The sequence below is a fragment of the Mobula hypostoma genome, chromosome 11, assembly GCF_963921235.1.
Source record: "Mobula hypostoma chromosome 11, sMobHyp1.1, whole genome shotgun sequence".
NCBI lineage: Eukaryota > Metazoa > Chordata > Chondrichthyes > Myliobatiformes > Myliobatidae > Mobula > Mobula hypostoma.
Window position 1 is genome coordinate 8180047 of NC_086107.1, and position 27767 is coordinate 8207813.

The window sequence follows — 27767 nt, forward strand, 5'->3', positions numbered from 1 at the left end:
GAATTATCCTGGAAATAGGAATCTTCACGGGTGTGTGGCTCAAGCACCATCCCTTTGATCAGGTTTAATGGACATGTGCTCTACTGAAAAGCAAAGGAGAAAGAATGACTTGCCAGACGCGTTTAAAATAAGGGAAAGTTTTGATTGGGTAATCCTACAGATATTGGGGCAGTACATTGTACAGTACCGGTGACCCAGGTCCAGTTCCCACCACTGCCTGTAAGAAGTTTGTACATTTTCCTCGTGAATTCCTCCCTCAGTCCAAAGACGTACCGGTTAGTAGATTAATTGGTCATTGTAAATTGGCCCATGATTAGGCTGGGATTAATTTGGGGGATTTCTGGGCAGCGCGGCTTGGAGTCGTGGTATCCCCGAGAGTGAGGAAAGTCCTGATGTCTGATCAATTTATGCACCAGGCCGAATTGGAAAGATCAGGTCCAGGCCGAATCATGGTGGTGAGGTCCAGGCCCCAGAGTGAGGAACAACCTGATGTTTGGACCTTTTAAATACTGGGCCAGATTGAAAAGGTCAGGGTGTCAGGACCAGAGGCAAGGGAAGGGCTGGTCTGTGACATTTACTTAGCTCTACATTGAACTTTAGTACTAGCCTGGCTTCTCGTCTGTGGTTTCGCAACATTTACTTGGCATTGCAATGAACTGCGGCTGTTGCCTGCTCCAGCGGCAGTGATGCCTGACTTTGTATCTTTCGTAAAACTCCAGTTCTGAATGCTATTTGCTTACTTTTATTGTTTGAAAGATTTGTTTGTTTTCCTCTCTCTCTGCTTTGGGTGTTTGACAGTCTTTTTTTAATGGGTTCTTTTGAGGTTTCTTTGTGGCTGCCTGTAAGGAGATGAGTCTCAAGGTTGTATTAATATATACATACTTTGATAGTGAATGTACTTTGAATTTGGTTTGCAGCATGCAACCAATGTGAGGAAAAAAGCATTTAAAACATGTCAAACTGAACAGAAATCAATCATTTTGAATTGTTAGAATCATACTTGCAGCATTTGTGCATGATCAGCTATGTTCTTTGTTATCTTTCAGAGGCAGCCCTAACACAGAAATGGCCAGTTGATGCTCAAGTTCCTTTGGAAGACATGGATTGGATTGAAGGTAAAGATTAATATCAGGGCTGGTTTGGTTCAGTTGTTGCACAGTTATTCCTCAGCAGGGCTCGGTAGGCTGAAGGGGGAATGGACGAAAATGTGTAGGGTTGGGGGAAACTGAAAAGAACTATAGGATTGACTGTTGAAGGTTGCAGCAATAGGAGGGACCAAAGATCATCATGAATGGGATTTAATTTGTAGACATGATCTTCTTTTCATTTTCCTCAGCAAATTGACATTTATTTCTTCCAGCTTACGCATTCTAACGGTAGGTAGAGTTTATAGAAAGTAGGAAGATTGACTGCTAGCAAAAGGCCATTTGTAATAGCACAACTTAAATTTTACAGTGACATGGGCAATTTCCAGAGCAGAGGCAGCACTTGGGCAGAGATCAAAGTACATGTTCCCCTGGGTGTGCCGGTTTCCTCCAAAAATCTAAAGACATACTGGGTGGTATGTTAACTTAAATTGTCCCATGACTAGGCTCAAAATAAAGCGGGGTTGCTGGGGTGGAGTGGCTGGAAGGACTGGAAGGGCCTACTCTGCACTGTATCTCTAGATAAATAAATGATAGTACTGGTTAAGGAATTAATTTTGGTAATAACCACACTAAGGCTGTGAATATGTATTCTAAAGTCTCAGTAAGGATTGTGTGGTTTAAACAAAATACTACAATTCAGATGAACTCATAAGCCAGACACCTTTTTAACAATATAATTCAGATTTGCTAACTAATTTGCCCTCTCCCCTTCAGATCTAAAACTTGAAAGTTATCACCCGTTCTCATCTGTTGACCCTGAACTGAATCACTCCATCCTTAACCATGCTTTCAAGCCTGAGGCCCTGAGTTCTGGCATCCCAAAACCTCTGTACCTCCACAGCTCTTCTCTCTTCCTTCAAACTGCTTTTAAAACCTCCTCCATCAACCAAGCCTTTGAACAGATTATTTAAACCCCTCCAGCTTGGAACATTTTATTACATTTAAGACATTGAAGTAGTACAGGAGCTATTACTGTTTTAAGAAATGATACATATATTAATGTACTACATGAATGATTATTATGAATATTTTCTTTTTAAGCTGACCAAAGCTACTCCTACAGTTGCCGATGTGGTGGTGAATATATTCTTCCTGTAGAAGAGGCAGAAGAAAACTTGTTTCTCATCTGTTGCAATACCTGTTCCCTTAGCATCGAGATCTTGAACAGAAGTTGAAATCTTTCAATTACGCTTTTGTTTTTAATTGTTTATTTGGAAGAGAATTAGGTCACATTGTTTTCAGTAGCCACACAGAAGGATGGGAACTAGCAACGCAAATTGTGGGTAAATGAACTACTCAGCTGCCTAGTCCAATCACGTTTTAAATGGTTCATTCAGTCAAATCAAAAACAGATTGCAAGATTCAATACAATGGCAGCTTAGTAAAGCCAAATTGGTCAATATGTAGTTCCATGGGACTTGCCCTGCCAAACAGAATTATTGGAGCAGCCATTTATGTTAAGTGTTTTTAATTTATGGAGAACAAACAAATGTCCACATGAACTCATCTCGCAAAGGAGGATCAGAAAGAGTTGAAAAGGGCTTGAGGCTCCTGTAGGCACGAGTATTTCTGCCTGCATCATCCACTCCTCTTCTCATTAATTCCAAGGTCAAGACCAGAATGCTGAAATTGTGTTTAACTATATATTTTGATATTAATTAAAGTTTGTGATTTTTATTTGTGTCTTATTCCTTTCGAAATTTTACATTTTATTAATATAGGTTTAAGCAGCATGCTTTCCAAAAAGAAAATCTCAAATTGAATGAAAACTCACAGTAGAGCTTCCTGGTTGGAAAGTTTTTGGATGTTCGAGCCAGGTCCTAATTGCCATTGAACAGGTGGATTAAAACAATCACAGGTTTTGTTTCAGCATTATTCGTAAATTATTAAAATGAAGATTGGATCGATTTGGTTTCAATGTGATGTGTTCATGAGGTGACACTCATCGCTGCCTTTCCCCTCACTGTGTTTCTTTGTTTTCTCTTGTTGTCCGTCTAAAGTTCCTTTGGCATCAATTGATTACCCTCATCCACATGATTAGAGTAAAATTCACTGCAACTGTGTGATTCTATCTGACAATTGGTTTAAAAGGAGGAACTAAGAAAATACAAATGTTTAAATATTTTATTGAAAAGCAACAAGGTTTGGCAAAATACCAATACAAAGTATGGTAGTTTCTAACTAGTATAAACAAAAGAACCATCCAAAGCCATGTCTACCTCTTGTCTACCAGACTAATCCATGCGCAATCCTACATCAGTTTGATGCTATCATAGCACTTCTTTCGAATATTTGTACATCAGCTTCCAACTGAGCAGTATTGCATGAATGATTTGCAGCATTCCACTACAAATTCTTTAACAACTGAGTATATTGCTGTTTCTAGTTGGAACTTCATCCATAACATTTTCAGGAATCTTATCATGAGAACTAATCCAGCATTTGTTCTGCAAGATTGCTTCAGCTGGCAGCAGCACTGTCAAAGGAGGCAATTGTACCAGGAAATGAAGTGAAGTCAGGGCCAGAGCTAATTCATAGGAGTCCACTAATTTAGGAATGGATTGAAGTAGCCCACTTGACTCAGCTGTTTTCTCTATATGATCTCTTCTACTACAGTTCGGCTTTGAAAATTGAATGTTCCACTTACAAGATAACATTATGTTACTGAATTGTGGCATTTTTAGTACACCATTTCTAATATAGCAGCAGCATCTTTGGAAAGATGAAGGGTCTTCAATCTAAAGGATCAACAGTTTCCCTTTCCACTGATCCTACCTGACCTGAGTTTTTTTCCAGCATTTTCTGCTATTTCAGATTTCCAACATCTCCAGATGTTATTTAATTTTCATTTTGTAGCATATTTAGTAGTTTATAAATAAATCAATTGAATTTTAAAAAATCATATATATGTTGCCAGGCGTAAAAATGAAAAAAAAAGAACCAAACTGATGAAAAGGTTTCAGAAGTGTGAGGGAATACTCTACTATAGCAAGGAATGTACACTGGAAGCAAGAAACAGTTAAGGCATTTTACACAATCAATCATCACACTATATGTATCAATACATATCAATCTAGACTATTCCTAAGAGCCATGTTTTTTAGAACGCTGCTGTCTTAAAAACCAGGAGCACTTTTAATGTGTCCATAAAGTTCAGATATCACTGAGCCAGAAGCCCACAAGCCTGGACTAATTATACAAAGAACATAAACTCAAATTGCTCCTCTGCTGTGAATTTGAGCCCAGTTTAAAAAATGAATTCAGGAAATAAACTTAACAGGATGCCTGTCCATGAAGACCTCGAAATTTAACTTTTAAAAATCCAGTTCCTTAGAGCCATTTTTGCTTGCCTTGTACTGATCTGACATGAATCCGGCTTGACATCAGTAGAACTAGTTCTTCAACTGCACTTTTCAAAGAGTAAATAACTTACTGCACACCTGTTATTTTCACCGTTGCCCTTGAAATGTTGGGAAGAGATGAGACATACAAAAACTTCCAGGTACCAACATTGAACACTTGAGCTCTGTCCTGAAGTTATTAATGAAATGTGAAAATCCATGATTTAAAAAAAAATGCTTTTTAGGTTTTTGTTCTGGTTCTGACAGTCAACAAAAGACAGCATAAATGTACTCCACATATTGGCTCATCTGCAAGACCCTACCTTTCCTTTGATGAATTAATTTCACTTTTGAACATTAAATGTGTTTGGAACTGTATACAATAGATCACATCAACATGTTACATGTGTGGTGGTTCATGAAAGAAATCGGAAAACAAGGTAAATTATACAAACAGTAAACTTTCTACCATCTATCCTAACTGTCTATACTTAGGGCATCATAATTGCTCCAACAAATAGAACCTCGCTACAGCAGTAATTAATGTTGTTCACCATTCTCACTTCTGTTCACTGTTCCACTAGATTTGAGAACCTTGCTGTGTGTGAGACTTCATTTTTCTTCCAATTCTTATTTCTCCTCTTCTGTAAACTAACATTGTAAGCATATCAAAGAATAGCACCTTGTTTAGAAAAATAACTTTTATTCATCCACAAACCACTTGTGAAGTCAATGCAAAACATCTCGGGTTGAGTTGCATTTAAAATAGAAATGCATGACTTGGAACTAGTCTGTTGCAGTATGCTTCCTTTATCGGTTGGAAGTTTGATTGGGACTTTTTCGCAGGAAACCAAACTCATGTGGAGGCCAAATCTAGAAAAGACAATCTATATTAGTATAATGACACAGTGTATATTATTATTCATCAGTTTAGTATTGCTCCTTCACGATTACCTACACTCAGTATGCTACTTTGTTCGTTACACCTATACACTTGCTCAGTAATCAGCCAATCATGTGGCAGCAACTCAATGCATGAGAGCATGCAGATACGGTCAATAGGTTCAGTTGTTGTTCAGACCAAACATAATAATAGGGAAGAAATGTGATCTAAGTGACTTTGACTGGACTGATGGTTGGTACCACATGGAGTGGTTTGAGTAGCTCCAGAAACTGCTGATCTCCTGGGATTTTTATGCACAACAGTCTCTAGAGTTTACAGAGAATGGTGCAAAAAACTAAAAACATTCAATGAGCAACAGTTTGGTGGGCAATAACGCCCTCTTAATGGGACAGGTCAGAGGGGAATGCCCAGACTGGTTCAAGCTGCCAGGAAGGTGACAGTAACTCAAATAACTACACATTACAACAGAGGTGTGCAGAAGAGCATCTCTGAATGCACAGCACATCGAACCTTGAAGCAACAGAAGACTCCACCGGGTTCCATTAAAGTGTCCACAGAGTGGGACAAAACAACCAAGTTATACAACTTGGAAAATAAGCCCTTCAGCCCAAACTGTAAATGCTGATCAAGATGTGTGTCCAAGCCAGTTCTAAATGCTTGCATCTGGCTCAAAACACTCTTAACCCTTCTATTCACATACCTATCCAAATCTCTTTTAAACATTATCACTGCAGCTGGCTTTATAGCTTCCTCTGGTAGCTTGTTTCACTCTGCAAACAAAAAAAAAATACCCCTCAGGTTTTTAGATCTATTCCCTCTCACCTTAAGTTTATGTCCTCTAGTTTTAGACTATTCTAGCCTGGGAAACAGACTGTGACCATGCAGCTTATCTACAACTCTCATGATTTCATCTACCTTTATCAGGTATATACCTTCAGCCTCCTATGCTTCAAGGAAATACGAACATTATGATTATACAAACTACCTAAGTCAAGCAATACACCTTCCAAGAGTTATTTTTTTACCTTTAAACACACTCGTCCCTTAATCAATGCATAAGGAATTGGTCCATAGTTCCTGGAGTCGGTGGAATTCTGCAAATTGTCACCTTCTAACCAAACGTGACCTCTTGGCACCTAAAGGAAATATATAAAATACTTTAGGAGGGTTTAAGATGCTCAAATTTAGTGAGAAACAAACATCCTGCAATAAAATATAAGTCCTGCACACTTTTAATTAATATTACAACACCTTTAACAATAAATTGATTGTAAAGCTGTGTGGTGTAAGGTGTATTCTCAAGCAGAGACAGTTGCAGTATGTCCAAATTAACTGCACACATTAGTGATGACTGGACCAGTACCCCAACCTGTAAAATAATAGCCTCTCTTGCTGATAAAACAGGTCTATCTGATGAATCTGTTGTTAAGTGTGTCAGGGAGGTTAATCTGAACACCATTTAATTCTCAGCGAGCTTCTGCCCTGTTTTAAATGAGTGTATAACCTTTCAGGTTAGTCCAAATGAAGGTGTTTCATTTGCAGGCCATTCAGTTATGAAATATCGACTAACTTGTTATCAGTCATTACTCTTCTATATCTAGAGAAGGTTTAGCACTGAAGTGTTTTGTTCATAAAATGCTGAAGTGTCTTAAAATATGACAAGGGGCAAAATGTGTAGGCGAGAGCATGCTGGTCTACTGATGTGACTTGATTTCCAGTGCTTCAGTAATAACATATACTCTTTGTTGCTTTTGTTTAATCAGGTTTAACTTGTGAAAGACAAATCAGGTCAAGTCTAGTAAAGACAGAAAAAGCTGAAAATTTTCAGGTCAGGCAGCATCTATGAAAGAAATACAGTTAATATTTAAGGTCAATAACAATCAGCCCTCTTCTGTAATCATAGATCACACAATTAGAAAAGTTTCACTTTTAATATTGTATGATTTGTTTTGTTTTGCCAACTATTGTCACTGTTATGCTCAGACCATCTGAAATGCCCTAATTAAATTTTGAAATATATCGTGGAATTGACTGGGTAGATAGGGAAGCCTTTTCTACTGTTTGAGGAGTCTAACAACTGGGCTGTAGCCAATAATAAGAGACACTTATTCACTCTCAAAGCTCGGTGGTGGTGGTGGTGGTGGTGGTGGCATCCGTTAGTCTCGCGAGACCATGGATCTGCGCCTGGAAAGTCTTGCTTCAGTCTGTGTTAGCGCAGCATCTGTTGTGGCTTGTAGAGTCCCACACGGGAGTGACAGTCTCGGCTCCAGCGAGTGCACTTGAAGGAACTGTCCTCCAGTGTTGTTTTGGTGCTGTTTTTCCGACGAGTGCGCTTTTCTTCAGCAGCAAGCCTCAGCTTCTCTTCTCCTCTTTTTAGACCTCTGTGTAGTTCCAGCCTCCAGTGAGAGCAATCGCTTGCGATGTCCTCCCACCTCTCGACGTTCATTTTCAGTGACTTCATGTCTCTCTTGCAAACGTCTTTGAAACAAAGATGGGGCCACCCTTGTGCTCTCTTGCCGGAGGCCAGTTCCCCATACAGCAGGTCTTTCGAGATCCTCCCGTCTGAGATGTGGTGTACATGGCCCAGCCAGCGGAGACAGCGTTGTTGGAGCAGGGTGAAGAGGCTGGGTATCTGGGCGTGGGCCAGGACCTCATTGTTGGTGACTCCGTCAGTCCACGTGATGTCCAGGATGCGTCTCAGGCTGCAAAGGTGGAAGGCGTTGAGACGCCGCTCTTGTCTGGAGTAGAGGCTCCAGGTCTCGCTGCCGTAAAGCAATGTGCTGAGGATGCAGGTCCTGTAGACTGCAACTTTGGTGTGCGTCGTCAGCTTTCTGTTCTCCCAGACTCTTTGTTAGCCTGGCGAATGTTGAGGCTGCTCGTCCTATCCGTTTGTTGATCTCAGGGTCTAGGGAGAGGCTGTCCGTGATGGTGGAGCCAACGTATGTAAACTCATGAACTACCGCCAGCTCATAGTTGTTGATGGTAATGGCAGGGGGGTGCTCAATGCCTTGGCCCAACACGTTGGTTTTCTTCAGGCTGATCCATCCCGGCAGGCTCTTGAGAAGCTGTCCATGAGGCGTTGCAGTTGCTCTTCAGAGTGTGTTGCCAGTGCTGTATCGTCTGCAAACAACATGTCCCTGATGAGTACTTCACGAACCTTGGTTCTTGCCCTCAGTCGGGACAGACTGAACAGCCTCCCGTCCGATCTGGTGTGGAGGTAGACACCATCAGTTGATGTTCCAAAGGCATGCTTCAGCATGACTATGAAGAGGATGCCAAACAGGGTGGGGGCAAGCACACAGCCCTGATTCACACCGCTGCGGATGTTGAAGGCCTCTGAAGAAGAGCCGTTGAACGGAACGACGCCGTTCATGTCTGTGTGGAATGACTGAACTATCCTGAGGAGCCTCGGGGGACAACCATAGAACCATAGAAACTACAGCACAGAAACAGGCCTTTTGGCCCTTCTTGGCTGTGCCGAACCATTTTCTGCCTAGTCCCACTGACCTGCACACGGACCATATCCCTCCATACACCTCCCATCCATGTATATGTCCAATTTATTTTTCAATGTTAAAAAAGAACCCGCATTTACCACCTCATCTGACAGCTCATTCCATACTCCCACCACTGTGTGAAGAAGCCCCCACTAATGTTCCCTTTAATCTTTTCCCCCCTCACCCTTAACCCATGTCCTCTGGTTTTTTTCTCCCCTTGCCTCAGCGGAAAAAGCCTGCTTGCATTCACTCTATCTATACCCGTCATAATTTTATATACCTCTATCAAATCTCCCCTCATTCTTCTACACTCCAGGGAATAAAGTCCCAACCTATTCAACCTTTCTCTGTAACTGAGTCTCTCAAGTCCCGGCAACATCCTTGTAAACCTTCTGTGCACTCTTTCAACCTTATTTATATCCTTCCTGTAATTTGGTGACCAAAACTGAACACAATACTCCAGATTCGGCCTCACCAATGCCTTATACAACCTCATCATAACATTCCAGCTCTTATACTCAATACTTTGATTAAAAAAGGCCAACGTACCAAAAGCTCTCATTACGACCCTATCTACCTGTGACGCCACTTTTAGGGAATTTTGTATCTGTATTCCCAGATCCCTCTGTTCCACTGCACTCCTCAGTGCCTTACCATTAACCCTGTATGTTCTACCTTGGTTTGTCCTTCCAACGTGCAATACCTCACACTTGTCTGTATTAAACTCCATCTGCCATTTTTCAGCCCCTTTTTCCAGTTGGTCCAAGTCCCTCTGCAGGCTCTGAAAACCTTCCTCACTGTCTACTACACCTCCAATCTTTGTATCATCAGCAAATTTGCTGATCCAATTTACCACATTATCATCCAGATCATTGATATAGATGACAAATAACAATGGACCCAGCACTGATCCCTGTGGCACACCACGAGTCACAGGATTTCACAGGAAATCACAACCTATTTATTTATTTTTGTATTACTTGCATGATTTGTCTTTCTTTGCACATTGACCTTTGTTAGTTATAATTTTTCATAAGTTCCATTGCACTTCCTTACTTTCCTGTAAATACCTGCAAGAAAACGAATGTCACAGTGGTATCTGGTGATATTATCTTTGATAATAAATTTACTTTGAACATCAGAATCAATGATAGGAAACAAATCTACGTACAATGTGGTAGAAGTTTGGATCAATTTGTAAGTGATAGAAGTTACAGTCATAGAACACTACAGCACAGGAACAGGCCCTTTGGCCCATCTAGTCTGTGCCAAACTATTAATCTGCCTAGTCCCATCAACCTGAACCCAGACCATAGCCCTCCATACCCTTCCCATCCATGTACCTATCCAAATTTATCTTAAGGGTTGCAATCAAACCTACATCTACCACTTCTGCTGGCAGCTCATTCCACACTCTCACCACCCACTGAGTGAAGAAGTTCTGCCTCATGTCCCATTTAGATATATCACCTTTCACCCTTAACCCATGACCTCTAGTTCGAGTCTCATTCAACTTCAGTGGAAAAGCCTGATTGCATTTATCCATTTATACCCCTCATTATTTTGTATATCTCTATCAAATCTCCGTCTATCTTCTATATTCTAGGGAATAAAGTCCTCACCTTTTCTACCTTTCAAGATAACCCAGGTCCTCAAGTCCTAGCAACATCCTTCTAACTTTTGTCTGCACTCTTGCAATCTTATTGGTATCTTTCCAGAGGGTATGTGACAAGAACTGGACGCAATACTCCAAATCTCTAAATTAGGCATCACCAATATCTTATACTATTTCAAATTAACATTCCAACTCCTGTACTCAATATTTTGATCTATAAAGGTAAATGTGCCAAAAGCTCTCTTTATGACCTTATCTAACTGTGATGCCACTTTCAAAGAATTATGAATCTATTTCCAGATCCCTCTGTTTTACCACACTCTTCAGTGCCCTACCATTCACTGTAGGGCAACAACTGCAACACCTCACATTTGTCTGCATTAAATTCCATCTTCCATTTTTCAGCCCATTGTTCCAACTGGTCCAGTTCCTGCTGCAAGCTTTGATATCTTTTCCCACTGTCCACTATGCCCCCACTGTTATCTACAAATATGTTGATCCCATTTACTACATTATCACCCAGATGACAAACAACAATGGACCCAGCACCAATCCCCATGGCACTCCACGAGTCAGAGGCCCCCAGTCAGAGAGGCAACAATCTACCACTATTCTGGCTTCTCCCACGAAGCCAACATCTAGTCTAATTTACCACCTCATCCTGAAAACCATGACCTTAATTAATTTTAAATTTAACACTATTTTTAAAACTAGAAGTATTAAAAGGCATGTATCTCACTGAGACAACAGACAGGTTTACCGCTGTTCCTATGTTTCCCTTATTTGGAACACAGGCGTGCCAAAAGCATCACCAGAGATAAAAAAAAAAGAATAGAAAAGTAATTCCTATCCCTTGGACAGAGACTTTGTAATTTTTATTTCTGCAGAGCAACTTAGAGGTAATCAATTAACTCAATCCATAGCTCAACACTTCTTTCATGTAAACAACAGGAATTCTGCAGATGCTGGAAATTCAAGCAACACACATCAAAGTTGCTGGTGAACGCAGCAGGCCAAGCAGCATCTATAGGAAGAGGTGCAGTCGACGTTTCAGGCCGAGACCCTTCGTCAGGACTAACTGAAGGAAGAGTGAGTAAGGGATTTAGTAAGTGTGAGTAAGTGAGTAATCCCTTACTCACTCTTCCTTCAGTTAGTCCTGACGAAGGGTCTCGGCCTGAAACGTCGACTGCACTTCTTTCATGTGGTGAGTTCCACTTTACCACCCATCCGAGATATTTATCAGGAGAGCTGCGTATGCACAGCCCTTAGCATTGTCAAGGATTCCTCCCAACCATCACACATTCTCTTTTACCCTCTACCATCAGACAGGAGGTACTGTGACATTAGGCCAAGGACTGTTATCATGGAAAATAGCTTCTTCCCCCAGGCTGTAAGACTACTGAACTCCCTTGCCACCACCCAGGTCTCATCATGTATGAAGTGCCTGTGTCGTTATACTGTTTATTTTTTAACTCATCGTAAATGCACCTTATGCTACATGTCAATCTTCTGGAATATATTTTATTATTTGTTAACTTATTTGAGGTAATATTACTTTATGTGTTGTGTGTGAATTATATGAGCTGTGTTGTACATCTTGTTTTCTTTGGCGGTATACATAAATACAGTTGAATGACAATAAACTTGAATGTGAACTTTTATATTCAGAAAATGTAATAAAATCAGCAGCCAAATAAATGTGATTGCTTTCTGCTGATAGAATTCTCCACTGAGAGCCTGGAATGAGATATTACATCCAGGAAGCATAAATCCGAATGCAGAGAATATCTATTAGTATTAGTTATTTGAGATATAGCCAAATTATTGGGAACGAAAATCTTTACACTTGACTCTTGAGGTACCATGACAATCACAGTATGAAGCTTACACACCTGCACTTTGCAAAGTTCAGTAATTATTGAAAAAGCAATAGCTTATATTTATCATGCAATACATCCTGTAAATATCATATTTGAAAAATAAGTGATCAAGTTACAATGATTTAAAAATCAAGATTAATTGTAAATTTAGTAAACAACACAGTGGAGAATTTTCACACAAGTTTACGGACGTTCTTAAATCTAAGCTAAAATCCAGCCAATTGGTAAAGAAGTATTGAGAAAAATAACTAAACTTGTTTAATCTTAACATGTTTAAATCAAAAGGGAAAATGTAGTGAGCTTGAAATTACAGTCAAATTGAGACAGGGAATTTTAACAGTAATTAAATGAAAATATCATGCCTCGGGTGATGCAGTGCTTTGACAGGCTGTGTCCTGGCCTGTGTGAACTGATTTCTCAGTTATAGACAATCCCATTTTCACCTGTGATGGCTGTTTGAGATACCAAACAAAAGTTAACCCACAACATTTTTGCTTGGCAGTTGATTCAAAGTATTGCTCCAGGTCGTATGAGTGTCTCGTCAGCCAAAGAACTGCCTGTCAAAGCAAGAACTTTGGCAAGAGGGAATATGAAACGTATCACAGAAAAAAATATTTTTTGAGTTTCTAAACCTACACTGAGATCTACTGTAAAAAGGATATGATTGGGTAAACACAAGAGATTCTGCAGATGCTGGAAGAACTGAACAGGTCAGGCAGCAGCTACAAAAAGGAATAAACAATCAATGTTTCAGCTGAGACCCTTCATCGGAACTTGGCGGAGGATCTTGTCCCAAAACATCGACTCTATTCCACTCCATTGATGCTCCCTGACCTGACCTGCTGAGTTCCTCCAGCATTTTAAGCATGATTGTGAACATTTAAATACATTTTCTAAAAGCTCATGATGTCTTTTTAGAAATTTATTAAGAGCCACGTGAGAAGAACAAATAGCAACTTCAAAAGTTCCTGTAAAAGTACACCACTATTATTGCCAAAAATACCATTCAACTTTTTAATGTTTTAAGAATGGAAAAGACAATATTTGAAAAGCATGTTAAAAATAGGTCTCAATGAGACATTTTATAATCAGAACTCAACTTTTGTTTGAGAACCATGGACTGAATAAGACAAAAGAGTGAACCATAAGACCATAAGACATAGGAGCAGAGTCTGCACCACCATTCAGTCAAGGACTGATCTAATTCTTCCAATCATCCTCACTCCCCAAACCCCATACCCTTTGATGCCCTGGCTAATCAAGAACCTATCTATCTCTGCCTTAAATACACCCAATGACTTGGCCTCCACAGCCGCTCGTGGCAACAAATTCCACAGATTTACCACCCTCTGACTAAAGTAATTTCTCCGTATCTCTGTTCTAAATGGACGTCCTTTAATCCTGAAGTCGTGCCCTCCTGTCCTAGACTCCTCTACCATGGAAATAAACTTTACCATATCTAATCTGTTCAGGCCCTTTAACATTCAGAATGTTTCTATGAGATCCCCCTCATTCTCCTGAACTCCAGAGAATACAGCCTAAGATCTCCCAGATGTTCCTCATACGGTAATCCTTTCTTTCCTGGAATCACTCTTGTGAATCTTCTCTAAACCCTCTCCAGTGTCATTATTCTAAAATAATGAGCCCAAAACCACACACAATACTCCAAGTGTGGTCTCATGAGTGCCTTATAGAAAGCCTCAACATCACATCCCTTCTCTTATATTCTATACCTCCAGAAATGAAGGCCAACATTGCATTCACCTTCTTCACCACCAACTCAACCTGGAGGTTAACCTTTAGGGTATCCTGCACAAGGACTCCCAACTCCCTTTGCATCTCTGCAGTTTGAATTCTCTACCCATCTAAATAATAGTCTGCCCGTTTATTTCTTTCACCAAAGTGCATGACCATACACTTTCCAACATTATATTTCATTTGCCACTTCTTTGCCCATTCCCCTAAACTATATAAGTCTATCTGCAGAATCTCTGTTTCCTCAATACTACCCTCTCCTCCACCTATCTTTGTATCATCGGCAAATTTAGCCACAAATCCATTAATCCCATAGCCCAAATCATTGACTACATTGTAAAAAGCAGTGGTCCCAACACTGACCCTTGTGGAACTCCACTGGTAACTGGCAGCCAGTCAGAATAGCATCCCTTTATTCCCACTCTCTGTTTTCTGCCGATCAGCCAATGCTCCACACATGGTAGTAACTTCCCTGTAATTCCATGGGCTCTCATCTTGCTAAGAAGCAGCCTCATGTACGGCACCTTGTCAAAGGCCTTCTGAAAATCCAAGTACACCACATCTATTGCATCTCCTTTGGTCTACCCTGCTTGTAATTTCCTCAAAATAATTGCAGAAGGTTAGTCAGGCAGGATTTTCCTTTCGGGAAAACATGCTGGCTTTGGCCTATCTTGTCATTTGCCTCCAGGTACTCCGTATTCTCACCCTTAACAGTCGATTTCAACAACTTTTCAACCACTGATGTCAGGCTAACAGGTCTATAGTTTCCTTTATGCTGCCTCCCACCCTTCTTAAATAGCAGAGTAACATTTGCAATTTTCCAGTCATCTGGTACAATGCCAGAATCTATAGATTCTTGAAAGATCATTGTTAATGCCTCTGCAATCTCTCCAGCTACTTCCTTCAGAACATGAGGGTGCATTCCATCAGGTCCAGGAGATTTATCTACCCTCAGACTATTCAGCTTCCTGAGCACCTTCTCAGTCCTAATTTTCACTGCACATAGCACTTTAGTTTTCCCGAAGAATATGTAAAGATTATGATGGATTTTATACCAATAATTTTTAGTTCACAACCTAACAAACTGAATCAAGAGTCTTATTAACAGTCTGGTAAATAGTATGACAATACAACAGCTACTTTATACAGGCCTGGTAGTCCAGAGACCCAAATACAAATCCCACTGTAGAAGATGTAAAATTTAATTTCAATTGATAATAAGATTAAGATAATGGAGCAGAATTAGCCCACTGAGCCCATCAACTCTGCTCTCCCATTCAATCGTGGGTGGGCATTTTTCACATCCCCATTCTCACACTTTCTGCCAATAACCCTTAACCCTCATACGGAGAACAGAGAACACAGAACAGGACAGCATAGGCACAAGCCCTTTGGCCCGCAGTGTTGTGCCAGACCAATGAAATTAGTAATCAAATGACCAACTAAACATAGAAACATATAGAAACATAGAAAATAGGTGCAGGAGTAGGCCATTCGGCCCTTCAAGCCTGCACCGCCATTTATTATGATCATGGCTGATCATCCAACTCAGAACCCAGCCTTCCCTCCATACCCCCTGACCCCTGTAGCCACAAGGGCCATATCTAACTTCCTCTTAAACACAGCCAATGAACCGGCCTCAACAGTTTGCTGTGGCAGAGAATTCCACAGATTCACCACTCTCTGTGTGAAGAAGTTTTTCCTAATCTCGGTCCTAAAAGGCTTCCCCTCTATCCTCAAACTGTGACCCCTCGTTCTGGAAACGAGTCACTTCTGGCTACACAATGTCCACACCCTTCATTACTAAGACATTCACATGCCCCCCTCACCTCAATTAGAACCCTATAGAATCAGACATTTCAACTCTCGGAAAGAGATACTGTCTGTCTACACTATCTATGTCTCTCATAATCTTATAAACCTCTTCAGATCTACCTTCAGCTTCCACCAGTCCAGAGGAAAAAAAACTAGTTTGTCTCACCTCTCATTATAGCACATGCCCTCTAACACAGGCAACATTCTGGTAATTCTCTCCCGCACCCTTTCAGAAGACTCGACATTGTTTCTATAATGGGCCTTCCAGAACTGTGTAGCAATACTCCAGATGCGGCCTACCTAGTTTTATAACATAACTTCCTGACTTTTGAACTCAGTGCCTCAATTAATAAAGACAAGTATGCCTTCTTAACCATCCGATCAACCTGTGCAGCTACTTTCAATCAAGATACTATAAATTTCTGCCTTAAATACAGCTAATGACTTGACCTCCACAGCTCAGTGTGGATTGGGGATGATGAAAGGTGATAAATTTAGAGAATAACATAATGTATGCGCACAGAGATCTACAAGCTTCCTTATAGCACTTTTCATACCCAGGACAATAGCTGTCAACAACTATTGATGGTAAGAACAAGATAAAATTGTTAAATAGTAGTTTATGAAATGCACCAATTGCCATGTGAGCAAACCTCCAGGAACAGGTCCGATCTACTTAATACTCTCTCCGCACAACTTTTGAAGGACGACTCCTTTTGTAGCTCCATGGGGTAGAGTTGAAGAATCTGTCACCAAATTTGGCACCTTCTGCTTATAAAAGGCTAAGCATTTATCAAAGTAGAACACAGAACAGAACAGTACATCACAGTACAGTCCCTTCAGCCCACAATGTTGTGCCAGCCTTTTAACCTACTCTATGATCAATCTAACTCTCCCCGCTCACATAATCCTTCAGTTTTCTTTCACCCATGTTCCCATCTAGGATCTCTTAAATGTCCCTAAAGTATCTGCCTCTACCTCCACTGCTTGCAGGATTTCCACACACCCACCACGCTCTGTGCAAAAAAGTTGACTTCTGACCTATCCCTTCTACTTTCCTCCAATCACCCTAAAATAATGCCTCCTCATATTAGTCATTTCTGCCCTGAGAAAAAGTCTCTGACTGACCACTCGATATGGTAAATGGCAGGGGCTTCCCCTAGCTGCATGCATCCCACCTTCACCCTTCCCCCAGCTAACTCCCTCCAATCCACGCCATCCAGTGACAAGTGCCATCCTGGTGCCAAAGAGGGAAACATACTCCATGCCTTTGTAGGTAAAGCTGAGGCAGTGCAAAGAATCCTACCGGGGGAAGCTGGAGTACAAGCTCCAACAGAATAGCATAAGGGATGTGTGCTCAGGCGTGAAGCAGATCACTGGCTTCAAGGTTAAGGAAAGGAAGATCAAGGGCTTCCTGGATAGGGCCAATGAATTGAACTTGCTTTTCACAGGTTCAGCATAGGACCTCCTGCTGTTCCCACCCACCCCCACAACTTGCTAAAACCACACACCCTCCCTACCCGCAAAGCCTCCTTCCTCCACCCCCCCTCCCTGCTGGGGAGTGCTCGTGTTCCAAACCTCCCCCCCCCCCCCCGGCTTTGGAGTATCCTGCCTCCATGGGGATGACCACCCTCCCCCGCCTGACTGTGACTGCAGCTCAGGTGAAGAGACAGCCGGAGAGACCACATCAAGGCAAGGCTGCTGGACTGGACGGTATCGGCCCCAGGATACTGAAGACCTGAGCAAGCCAACTGTCTGGTATTTTGCAGCACCTTTACAATCTGAGTCTGAGTCAGGAAAAGATACCGGTGCTATGGAAGACATCTTGCTTGGTTCCTATACCCAAGAAGGCAACTCCATCTAAACTTAATGACTGCAGACCAACTGCCCTCACATCTCATGTGATGAAGGTGCTGCAGAGGCTAGTCCTGACTAACCTTGGACCACAGGTGAGATCTTCATTGGACCCTCTACAGTTTGCCTACCAGCCTCATGTGGGAGTGGATGATGCCATCGTCTACCATTGCAGAGAGCTCAGTCCCACCTGGCTGATGCTGGTGACATTGTGAGAACCACATTTTTTGATTTCTCTAGTGCCTTCAATACAGTCCAGCCACCTCTTCTCAGTGAGAAGCTACAAAGGATAGGAGTAGACAAATCAACCATCTCCTGTATTATTGACTACTGATTACTGAGTGTGCTCAGTCCACTGCTGTTCACTCTGCTGACCCACGACTGTGATGCAACACACAGCTTGAATCACATCATCAAATTCGCCGATGACACGACCATGGTGGGTCTCATCAGCAAGAACGATGAGTCAGCATACAGAGAGGAGGTGCAGCGGCTAACAGACTTGTGCAGAGCCAACAACCTGTCTCTGAATGTGAACAAAACAAAAGAGAAGCTTGTTGACTTCAGGAGAGCACGGGGCTACCACTCCCGCTGAACATCGATGACTCCACCGTAGAGATCGTTAAGAGCACCAAATTTCTTGGTGTTCACCTGGTGGAGAATCTCACCTGGTCCCTCAACACCAGCTCCATAGCCAAGAAAGCCCAGCAGCATCACTACTTCCCATGAAGGCTGAGAAAGATCCATCTCCCACCCCCCATCCTCACCATATTCTACAGAGGATGTATCAAGAGCATCCTGAGCAGCTGCATCGCTGCCTGGTTCGGGAATTGCACCGTCTCGGATCGCAAGACCCTGAATGGTGGTAAGGGAGGAAGTGTAAGGGCATGTGTAGCACTTGTACGGCTTACAAGGATAAGTGCCAGGAGGGAGATCAGTGGGGAGGGATGGGGGGGATGAATGGACAAGGGAGACAAGGGAGTCGCGTAGGGAGCGATCCCTGCGGAAAGCGGGGGGGGGGAGGGAAAGATGTAGTTAGTCGTGGGATCCCATTGGAGGTGGCGGAAGCCCTTACACTTCCTCCCTTACCACCATTCAGGGCCCCAGACAGTCCTTCCAGGTGAGGCGACACTTCACCTGTGAGTCAGCTGGGGTGATATACTGCGTCCAGTGCTCTCGATATGGCCTTCTATATATTGGCGAGACCCGACGCAGACTGGGAGATCGTTTTGCTGAACACCTACGCTCTGTCCGCCAGAGAAAGCAGGATCTCCCAGTGGCCACACATTTTAATTCCACATATCATTCCCATTGTGATATTTCTATCCACGGCCTCCTCTACCGTAAAGATGAAGCCGCAGTCAGGTTGGAGGAACAACACCTTATATTCTGTCTGGGTAGCCTCCAACCTGATGGCATGAACATTGACTTCTCTAACTTCCGCTAATGTCCCACCTCCGCCTCGTACCCCATCCGTTATTTATTTATATACACACATTCTTTCTCTCACTCTCCTTTTTCTCCCTCTGTCCCTCTGACTATACTCCTTGCCCATCCTCTGGGTATTTTCCCCCCTCCCGCTTTTCCTTCTCCCTGGGCCTCCTGTCCCATGACCCTCTCATATCCCCTTTGCCAATCACCTGTCCAGCTCTTGGCTCTATCCCTCCCCCTCCTGTCTTCTCCTATCATTTTGGATCTCCCCCTCCCCCTCCCACTTTCAAATCTCTTACTAACTCTTCCTTCAGTTAGTCCTGACGAAGGATCTCGGCCCGAAACGTCGACTGTACCTCTTCCTAGAGATGCTGCCTGGCCTGCTGCGTTCACCAGCAACTTTGATGTGTGTTGATGGTACAATAGCCTCTGTTTTATTATTTCCTACATTATTATTGCACATTGGTAATTTATTATTGTGTATATCATTATTCTGTACTTTTCTATTTGTTAATATTATTATTATTATTATTATATTTATTATTATTGCTAAGTGTGTTATTAAATGTGCTACTGTAACAAAATAATTTCCCACTCAGGATCAACAAAGTTCTTCTTCTTATTATTATTATGATGAATTATTGTCAAAGCAAATTCTCCTTCAATGCGTCCTTCTACAAATGCGCAGTAGAGAGTATAGCGGCAAAACTAACCCAAAATCAGAGAACGTCCTAACAGTCTGCATCACTGTCTGGTACGGAAACTGCACTATGGTGGACAGGAAGGCTCTACAAAGGGTAACCTAAACTGCCCAACACATCACTGGCACCAGCCGACCCACCATCTAGGACATACATAAAGATTCTGGAAAAAAAAACAGCAACATAATGAAGAATCACATGCATCCTTCTCATGGACTGTTTATCCAACTTGCATAAGGGAGGAGGCTACACTGCATCCATACCAGGAACACCAGACTCAAAAACAGTTCCTTTCCCCAAGCAGTAAAGCTAATCAACACCTCCATCCACTACTTTTTCATTTCCTGTCAGTCACCTTATGTACAGACGTCTGTGCCTACCGTCACTTTCTGGGCATACAATCTATGTATATAAGCTAGCTTATGTATTTATATTTATTGTGTTTATTAAATTATCGTGTTCTTTAACTTATTGTGTTTTTTTTGTGCTGTATCAGTTCTGGAGCAATAGTTATTTTGTTCTCCTTTACACTTGTGTACTGGAAATTATATTAAACAATCTTGAATGTCCAAGTGGATGGGGGATATCCCCAGCATATTTCTTTTGGGTTAGAAATATTGACCATTATAATCTTCTTCATACAACCTCCTTCAATTTATGCAGGCAAGCTTCTCCATGGATTGTCACCTTGTCGCAGTTGAGAAGCTTGTGTGGTCCTGTGATCCCGAGAGCAATGCCGTCTGGAGCTACGCTCCTGGTAGGGTCACACATGGCGGTAAGGTCGAGGGTGAGATCCCTGACAAAGAACAATCCAACCAAGACCTCAACGGTGGAACAGGCGGATGAAGTTACTTTGAACTCAACGGCTGTGAAGGCGGATGAAGACTGCAACAAATCCATCAGCTCCAATCATCGTGGTTTCCATGCCATTGGAATCAGTTGGTTGATTTGTGAAGTATCGTGTGCTTCTTGGAGTGCAACATCAAGTACACGTTAAACAAATACACGCACAGGCATCTTCGCTCTGTGGGCCACTTCTTCAAGTCTTTCTGCGATCGTGGGAGGGCGACGGGAGCAGGCAATGTGATGGCTGGAAGCTCCTCGTCAAGAACCGGCAGGAAAGCAGTGAATACTTGATTCAGTCGCTCAACTTTTGGACAGAAGCAGGAAGGTTGTTCGGCAGCAGTATTCACATCTGAGCAGCCCTACTTAGGATCCACTCTGCTCACCCTGAACTGGAAAGGGGCTAGAAAAGGTGCCCTAAAAATAGTCTGCTTCACCCCATGCTGTCTGGAAAGCCGCGTCCAGAGGGATCACCATCGTGCGGTCGAAAGACATCGAGAACTGAAACTATGAAATTTGGAACCTGGAATATACGAACTCTGATGGATAACCCAAACTCAGACCGACCAGAGGAGAACTGCCTTTGTTGCCCGGGAACTCCAAAAATTCAACATTGACATTGTTGCTCTGAGTGAGACCTGCTGAGCTGGAGAAAGGCAACTAAAGGAAGAGCAAGGTCAATACACCTTTTTCTGGAAGGGACTTGATCCTGAAGATGGAGCGATCATGTTGTTCGGATGAAAGACGAACGCCTGCCAAAACAAATCTTCCACTCCCAGCTTAAAGAAGGCAAAACGTAAAAGAGGCGGACAACAAAAGAGATTCAAAGACGTTCTAAAAGCCAACATGAAGAAACGTAACATCGACATCAACAATTAAGAAACCAATGCCAAGGACAGGAAGCTCTGGCAAGCCATCATCCGAGAAGGAACAGCAACTTTCAAAGCCAACAGATGTGCAGAATTAGAAGCAAAGAGAAGAAAATGGAAAGAGAGGCAGCAACAACCAAAGCCCGATCTGCCATCTGGAACTACCTGTCCTGAATGCGGAAGAACTTTCAAAGCCAAGATTGGACTCATAAGCCACTTGAGAGCCCATAAGTAGATCAACAGAATGAAGCCCATCATCCTCGACCTCGAGGGATAGCCACAACGATGCAGGGAAGATACCTTTTTCTGCATCAGATTCCCTCTCTATCATGTTAATTGCATACTGAAACAGAAGGAAAAAGACTATTTGACTCAGGCATAACTGCAAACAGAGCATGTACTTTTAAAGTACAGCTGAAAGGACAAGGAAAGAATTGGTCTAGAGACCAAGTCATTGTATATATTTAAAGTGGATGGTGATAGGTTCTTGATTAGAAAGGGCATCAAAGGTTACAGAGGAGAAGGCAGGAAAACAGGGCTGAGAGGGAAAATAAATCAGCCATGATGGAATGGCAGAGCAGACTCGATGGGCTGAATGGCCTAATTCTGCTCCTATGTCTTATGGTCTAATTCACATCTCCCAAACTAAATGCCTGAAAATTAGCACTTAAAAAATAAAAAAAATACATCTGTCAGAGAACTGTAACACAATATTATTGCATTTTAAAAAGAGCCGCCACATTTCACTAGCGTTGCCACCGTTTCTGGTGCCGGCAGAGAATCACGCTGTGATAGCTGCAGACCAGATTTTATTGATAATTTGCGCCTGTGAAAGTGGGAAGGCTGAGCCTCATTCGGCAGTCAATGTGCACTCACAGCCTTCTGATGTGTTTGCGGCAAAGCTAACCGTGCACATGACAAGTTTTGCAGTCTGAACAGGAATAAAATAATTTGAATATTTCCAATTAATATATCAGAGGCAAATTGATTTTCTTGAGAAAAGGATCAGCGAGTTTGGACACCTTAGTCTGTAGCAGTAATTAGAAAAAAAAATCAAGTGTGTCCAAAAGACTGAGAATCAATATTTGCATCACTGCTCAGTATTGCAGCACACAAGAGTGATGTTAGTTAATGCTGTAAACTGTGACTAAACAAAAACAGCAGGGATGCAATTCTGAACTGCATGCCACAGAGTTCTATATTGGCACAGTTGGACGCTTCCAGTAGCAAAATGCATGGGCACTTATCCCATTTAACACTCCAACCATTTTGTATTCCTTTAGAATACTTTCAAACAGTACATGTTTGAATCAACAATTTAAGGGTCCTGTTAAATTAATCAGGCAGCAAAGAAAGAGGCCAACAGCTCCACAATATTTTCACTCCAAGTGAGCTCCTTGCCCTTGGCTGTGCCTTCCCAACCACCACTACTTTGTCATTTCCTGTCAAGAATTACCTTATGTACAGACACTTCTGTGCCTAGCGTCACTTTAAGGACATACCATCAATCTTCATATATAAGCTATTTTATGTATTTATATTTATTGTGTTTTTATTATTGTGATCTTTATCTTATTGTTTTTTTGTATGGCATCAGATCTGGAGTAACAATTATTTTGTTCGCCTTTACACTTCTGTACTGGAAGTGACATTAAACAATCTTGAATCTTGAACTAAGAAATGCAGCACTGTCAAAGGTGTCATGTTTCATAGAACGTAGAACTGTTGACACAGGAACAGGCCCTTAAGCCTACGAGGTCCGAATTAATCTAAATCTTTACAGCTTGTATGTGATCTATATCCCTCCATTCCTGCACATTCATCTGTCTAACTAGCAGCTTCTTAAATGCCACTATTCTATCTGCTTCCTCCACTACCCCTAGAAGCCATTTCCAGACACCCACCACTCACTGTATATTAAAAAAAATCCCTACACATCTTCTTTAAATTTGCCCCCTCTCATCTTAAATACCCTCTAGTATTTAACATTATCTGCGCTGGGGAAAGGATTCGAACCCATCCCTGCCTCTCAGAATTTTACAAACTTCTATCAGGCCACCCATCAGCCTCCAACACTCCAGTGTGAAAACAAGTTTGTCCAAACTTCGTCCAGCTCACATCCTCTAATCCCTGCACCCTGTCAAAAGCCTCCCTTCCACCCCGTAATGGGGTGAGCAGGTCTGCACAAACTATTCCAAACGTGGCTTAACCGAAGTTTTATAGAGTTGCAACATGATAGACTTAGATGTTGATCTTCAGATTAGGCCTTAAAACCACAAGACCTAGGAGCAAAATAAGGCCATTCGGTTCATTGAGTCTGCTCTGCCATTCGATCACGGCTGATTTATTTTTCCTCTCAAACCCATTTTCCTGCCTTATCCCCGTAACCCTTGATGTCCTTACTAATCAAGAATCCATCAATCTCTGCATCCATAGCCATCTGTGGCAATGAATTCTACAGATTCACCACTCTCTGCCTCAAAAAAATTCCTCATCTACATTTCTCAAGAGAGGTCAGGCACCTTAAGAAGGATGTATCCATGAGGTATGGTTCATCTAATCTCCTGGACGAATACAATAAAACTATTTCAAAGAAGTTTCATCCTGGGCAGTATTCACTCCTCAACAAACATCTGTAAATCAGATTATCTGGGCATTACCGTTAAAGGCAGTTTATGATGTATAAATTGCTGTACTTCCTATAACAGTGACTACACCAAAAAGCTTTGTCCTTGAATGCAAAGATATTGGATATCTTGATAAGAATGTGTCAGTTATTATATGCCTTTATTTTTTCCAACACGTTATTCCAACATTTCTTATCAACATGTTGTACTACTAGGGTGGGTCACAATTGGTGCAGCCAACAGCACTGCTGCATACAGTTCCAGGGACATTAGTCCGATTCTGACCTTGAGTGTTATGTGAAGTTAAGAACATAGAACATAGCAGCACAATACAGGCCCTTCAGCCCATAATGCTATGCCAACCTTTTAACCTATTCAAAGATCAATTTAACACAGGATTCCCAACCTGGGATCCACGAACCCCTTGGTTAATGGTAAGAGTCTAAGGCATAGGAAAAATTGGGAACCCCTGTTCTAATCGTTCCCTCCTACAAAGCCCTCCATATTTCTATCATCCATGTGCCTATCTAAGAGTCTTTTAAATGCCCCTCATGTACCTGTTTCTACGACTTCCTTGTCAAGGCATTCCCCGAACCCACTACTTTCTGTAAAAAAATGTTAGAGTCCTCATGGATTTCTGTTGGGTACTCTGATTTTTATCCCTCCACAGGTCACCACATGATAATTCCCCACTGAAAGTCACCCCTAGTGTAGTTAACTGGTAAAAAGAATGAAAGGGAATTTGAAGGGCACGTGAGAGAGAATATATTGCAGGACCAGGGAAGAGAAAGGATTGAGATGGATGAGGATTTGCTCTTCTAGGAGTTGGCATGTACTCAATAGGTCAAATGGGTTCTCGTGTCATATTCCTCACAACTGCAATATTTAAGAGAAGTTTGCATAGAATGCAAATTTCAAGAAAAGTTTGGGTAAGTACATGGATGGAAGGGGTATAGGCAGCTATGATTCAGGAGCGAGTCAATGGGACTAGGGAGAATAATCGCTTGGTGTGGACAAGATGGGCCTCTTTCTCTGCTGTAATGCTCAATGACCCTATGTATTTGTATACCTTGTCCTTAAATACATCGGTGCTAACTGCCTTCAATGAACGTGGCAGCATGTTCCACATTCTCACCATTCTCTAGGATGAGATGCTTTGCCCAAGTTCCTGATTAGGCTTGTTAGTAATCAGTTCATACTATGAACCAATCCATAGTACTGGATTCCTCCACCTGTTCCAAAATAGAAACATGGAAACGTAGAAAACATACAGCACAATACATGCCCTCCGGTCCACAAAGCTGTGCTGAACATGTCCCTACCTTAGAACTACCTAGGCTTTACCCATAGCCCTCTATTCTTCTAAGCTCCATGTAGCCATCCAGGAGTCTCTTAAAAGACCCTATCATTTCCACCTCCACCGCCGCCGCTGGCAGCCCATTCCACAACTCACCACTCTCTGCGTAAAAAACTTACCCCTGACATCTCCTCTGTACCTACTTCCAAGCAGCTTAAAACTATGCCCTCTCATGTTAGCCATTTCAACCCTAGGGAAAAGCAACTGACTATCCACACGATCAATGCCTCTCATTATCTTTTACACCTCGATCAAGTCACCTCTCATCCTCCATCGCTCCAAGGAGAAAAGGCCGAGTTCACTCAACCTATTCTCATAAGGCATGCTCCCCAATCCAGGTAACATCCTTGTAAATCTCCTCTGCACCCTTTCTATGGTTTCCACATCCTTCCTGTAGTGAGGCGACCAGAATTGAGCACAGTACTCCAAGTGGGGTCTGACCAGGGTCTTATATAGCTGCAACATTACCTCTCAGCTCTTAAACTCAATCCCACGATTGATGAAGGCCAATGTACTGTATGCCTTCTTAACCACAGAATCAACCTGCATAGCAGCTTTGAGTGTCCTATGGACTCGGACCCCAATATCCCTCTGATCCTCCACATTGCCAAAAGTCTTACCATTAATAAGGTAAGGTAAGATGCCTGTTATAAATTGGATTCTGGCAGACCTGAAATTTGACCCCAATATTTATGTGACTATATAAACATTCAGTGGCCATTTTATTAATATCTAATCAGCCAATCATGTGACAGCAACTCAGTGCATAAAAGCTGCAGACATGGTCAAGACCAAACATCAGAATGGGGAAGAAATGTGACCTAAGTGACTTTGACTGTGGAATGATTGTTGATGCCAGATGGGATGGTGTGAGTATCTCAGAAACTGCTAATCTCCTGGGATATTTGAGCACAACAGTCTTTAGTGTTTACAGAAAATGTTGCAAGAAACAAGACATCTAGTGAGCAGCAGTTCAATGGGCAAAAATGCTTTGGTCATGAGAAAAGTCTGAAGAGAATGGCCTGACTGGTTCAAGATGACTGGAAGGTGACCATAATTCAGATAACAACTGTTATAACAGTGGTTTGCAGAAGAGCATCTCTGAATGCACAATAGGTCGAACCTTGAAGTGGATGGCTGTAGCACCAGAAAACCATGAACATATAGTCAATCAACACACACAAAATGCTGGTGGAACGCAGCAGGCCAGACAGCATCCATAGGAAGAAGCCCAGTCAACTTTTCAGGCCGAGACCCTTCGTCAGGATTAACTAAAAGAAGAGATAGTAAGAGATTTGAAAGTGGGAGGGGCAGGGGAGGGGGAGATCTGAAATGACAGGAGAAGACAGGAGGGGGAGGGATGGAGCCAAGAGCTGGACAGTTGATTAGTAAAAGGGATACAAGGCAAGGAGTTATTGTGAGAGGGACAGAGAAGAAAAAAGAGAGAGAGAGAAAAAGGGGGGGGGATTAATTAATTAATAAACAAACAAACAAATAAATAAGGGATGGAGTAAGAAGGGGAGGAGGGCATTAATGGAAGTTAGAGAAGTCAATGTTCATGCCATCAGGTTGGAGGCTACCCAGAGGGAATATAAGGTGTTGTTCCTCCAACCTGAGAGTGGCCTGATCTTGACAGCAGAGGAGGCCATGGATAGACATATCAGAATGGGAATGGGACGTGGAATTAAAATGTGTGGCCACTGGGAGATCCTGCTTTCTCCGGCGGACAGAGCGTAGGTGTTCAGCGAAACGGTCCCCCAGTCTGCGTCAGGTCTCGCCAATATATAGAAGGCCGCACCGGGAGCAGTATATCACACCAGCCGACTCACAGGTGAAGTGTCGCTTCACCTGGAAGGACAGTCGGGGGCCCTGAATGGTGGTGAGGGAGGAAGTGTAAGGGCATGTGTAGCACTTGTTCCACTTACAAGGATAAGTGCCAGGAGGCAGATCGGTGGGACTGGATGGGAGGGGGGGATGAATGGACAAGGTAGTCACGTAGAGAGCAATCCCTGCAGAAAGCAGAAAGAGGGGAGGGAAAGATGTGCTTGGTGGTGGGATCCCGTTGGAAGTGGCGGAAGTTACAAAGAATTATATGTTGGACCCGGAGGCTGGTGGGGTGGTAAGTGAGGA

At 42.3% G+C, this 27767-nt stretch overlaps 2 protein-coding genes across 4 annotated transcripts in view; one reads left to right on the forward strand and one right to left on the reverse strand.

Annotated features, from left to right (window-relative positions):
- Positions 1–3143, forward strand: part of LOC134353572 (dnaJ homolog subfamily C member 24-like) — a 53618-nt gene extending 50475 nt beyond the window's left edge. Inside the window, exons 4-5 of the mRNA XM_063061631.1 lie at positions 1047–1115; positions 2190–3143. Coding sequence (XP_062917701.1) covers positions 1047–1115; positions 2190–2323 — 203 coding nt within the window. The 3' untranslated portion in view covers positions 2324–3143. The remainder of the gene's footprint in view (positions 1–1046; positions 1116–2189) is intronic.
- Positions 3144–3258: 115 nt separating this feature from the next.
- Positions 3259–27767, reverse strand: part of immp1l (inner mitochondrial membrane peptidase subunit 1) — a 136211-nt gene continuing 111702 nt past the window's right edge. For 2 of the 3 annotated variants that reach the window (XM_063061630.1, XM_063061628.1), the window contains 2 exons: positions 6419–6529; positions 3259–5362 (listed from right to left, as the gene is read on the reverse strand). In XM_063061630.1, coding sequence (XP_062917700.1) covers positions 5300–5362; positions 6419–6529 — 174 coding nt within the window. In that variant the 3' untranslated portion in view covers positions 3259–5299. Of the gene's footprint in view, positions 5363–6093; positions 6164–6418; positions 6530–27767 lie in introns of all 3 variants that reach the window. The other variant, XM_063061629.1, reaches the window with a different exon arrangement.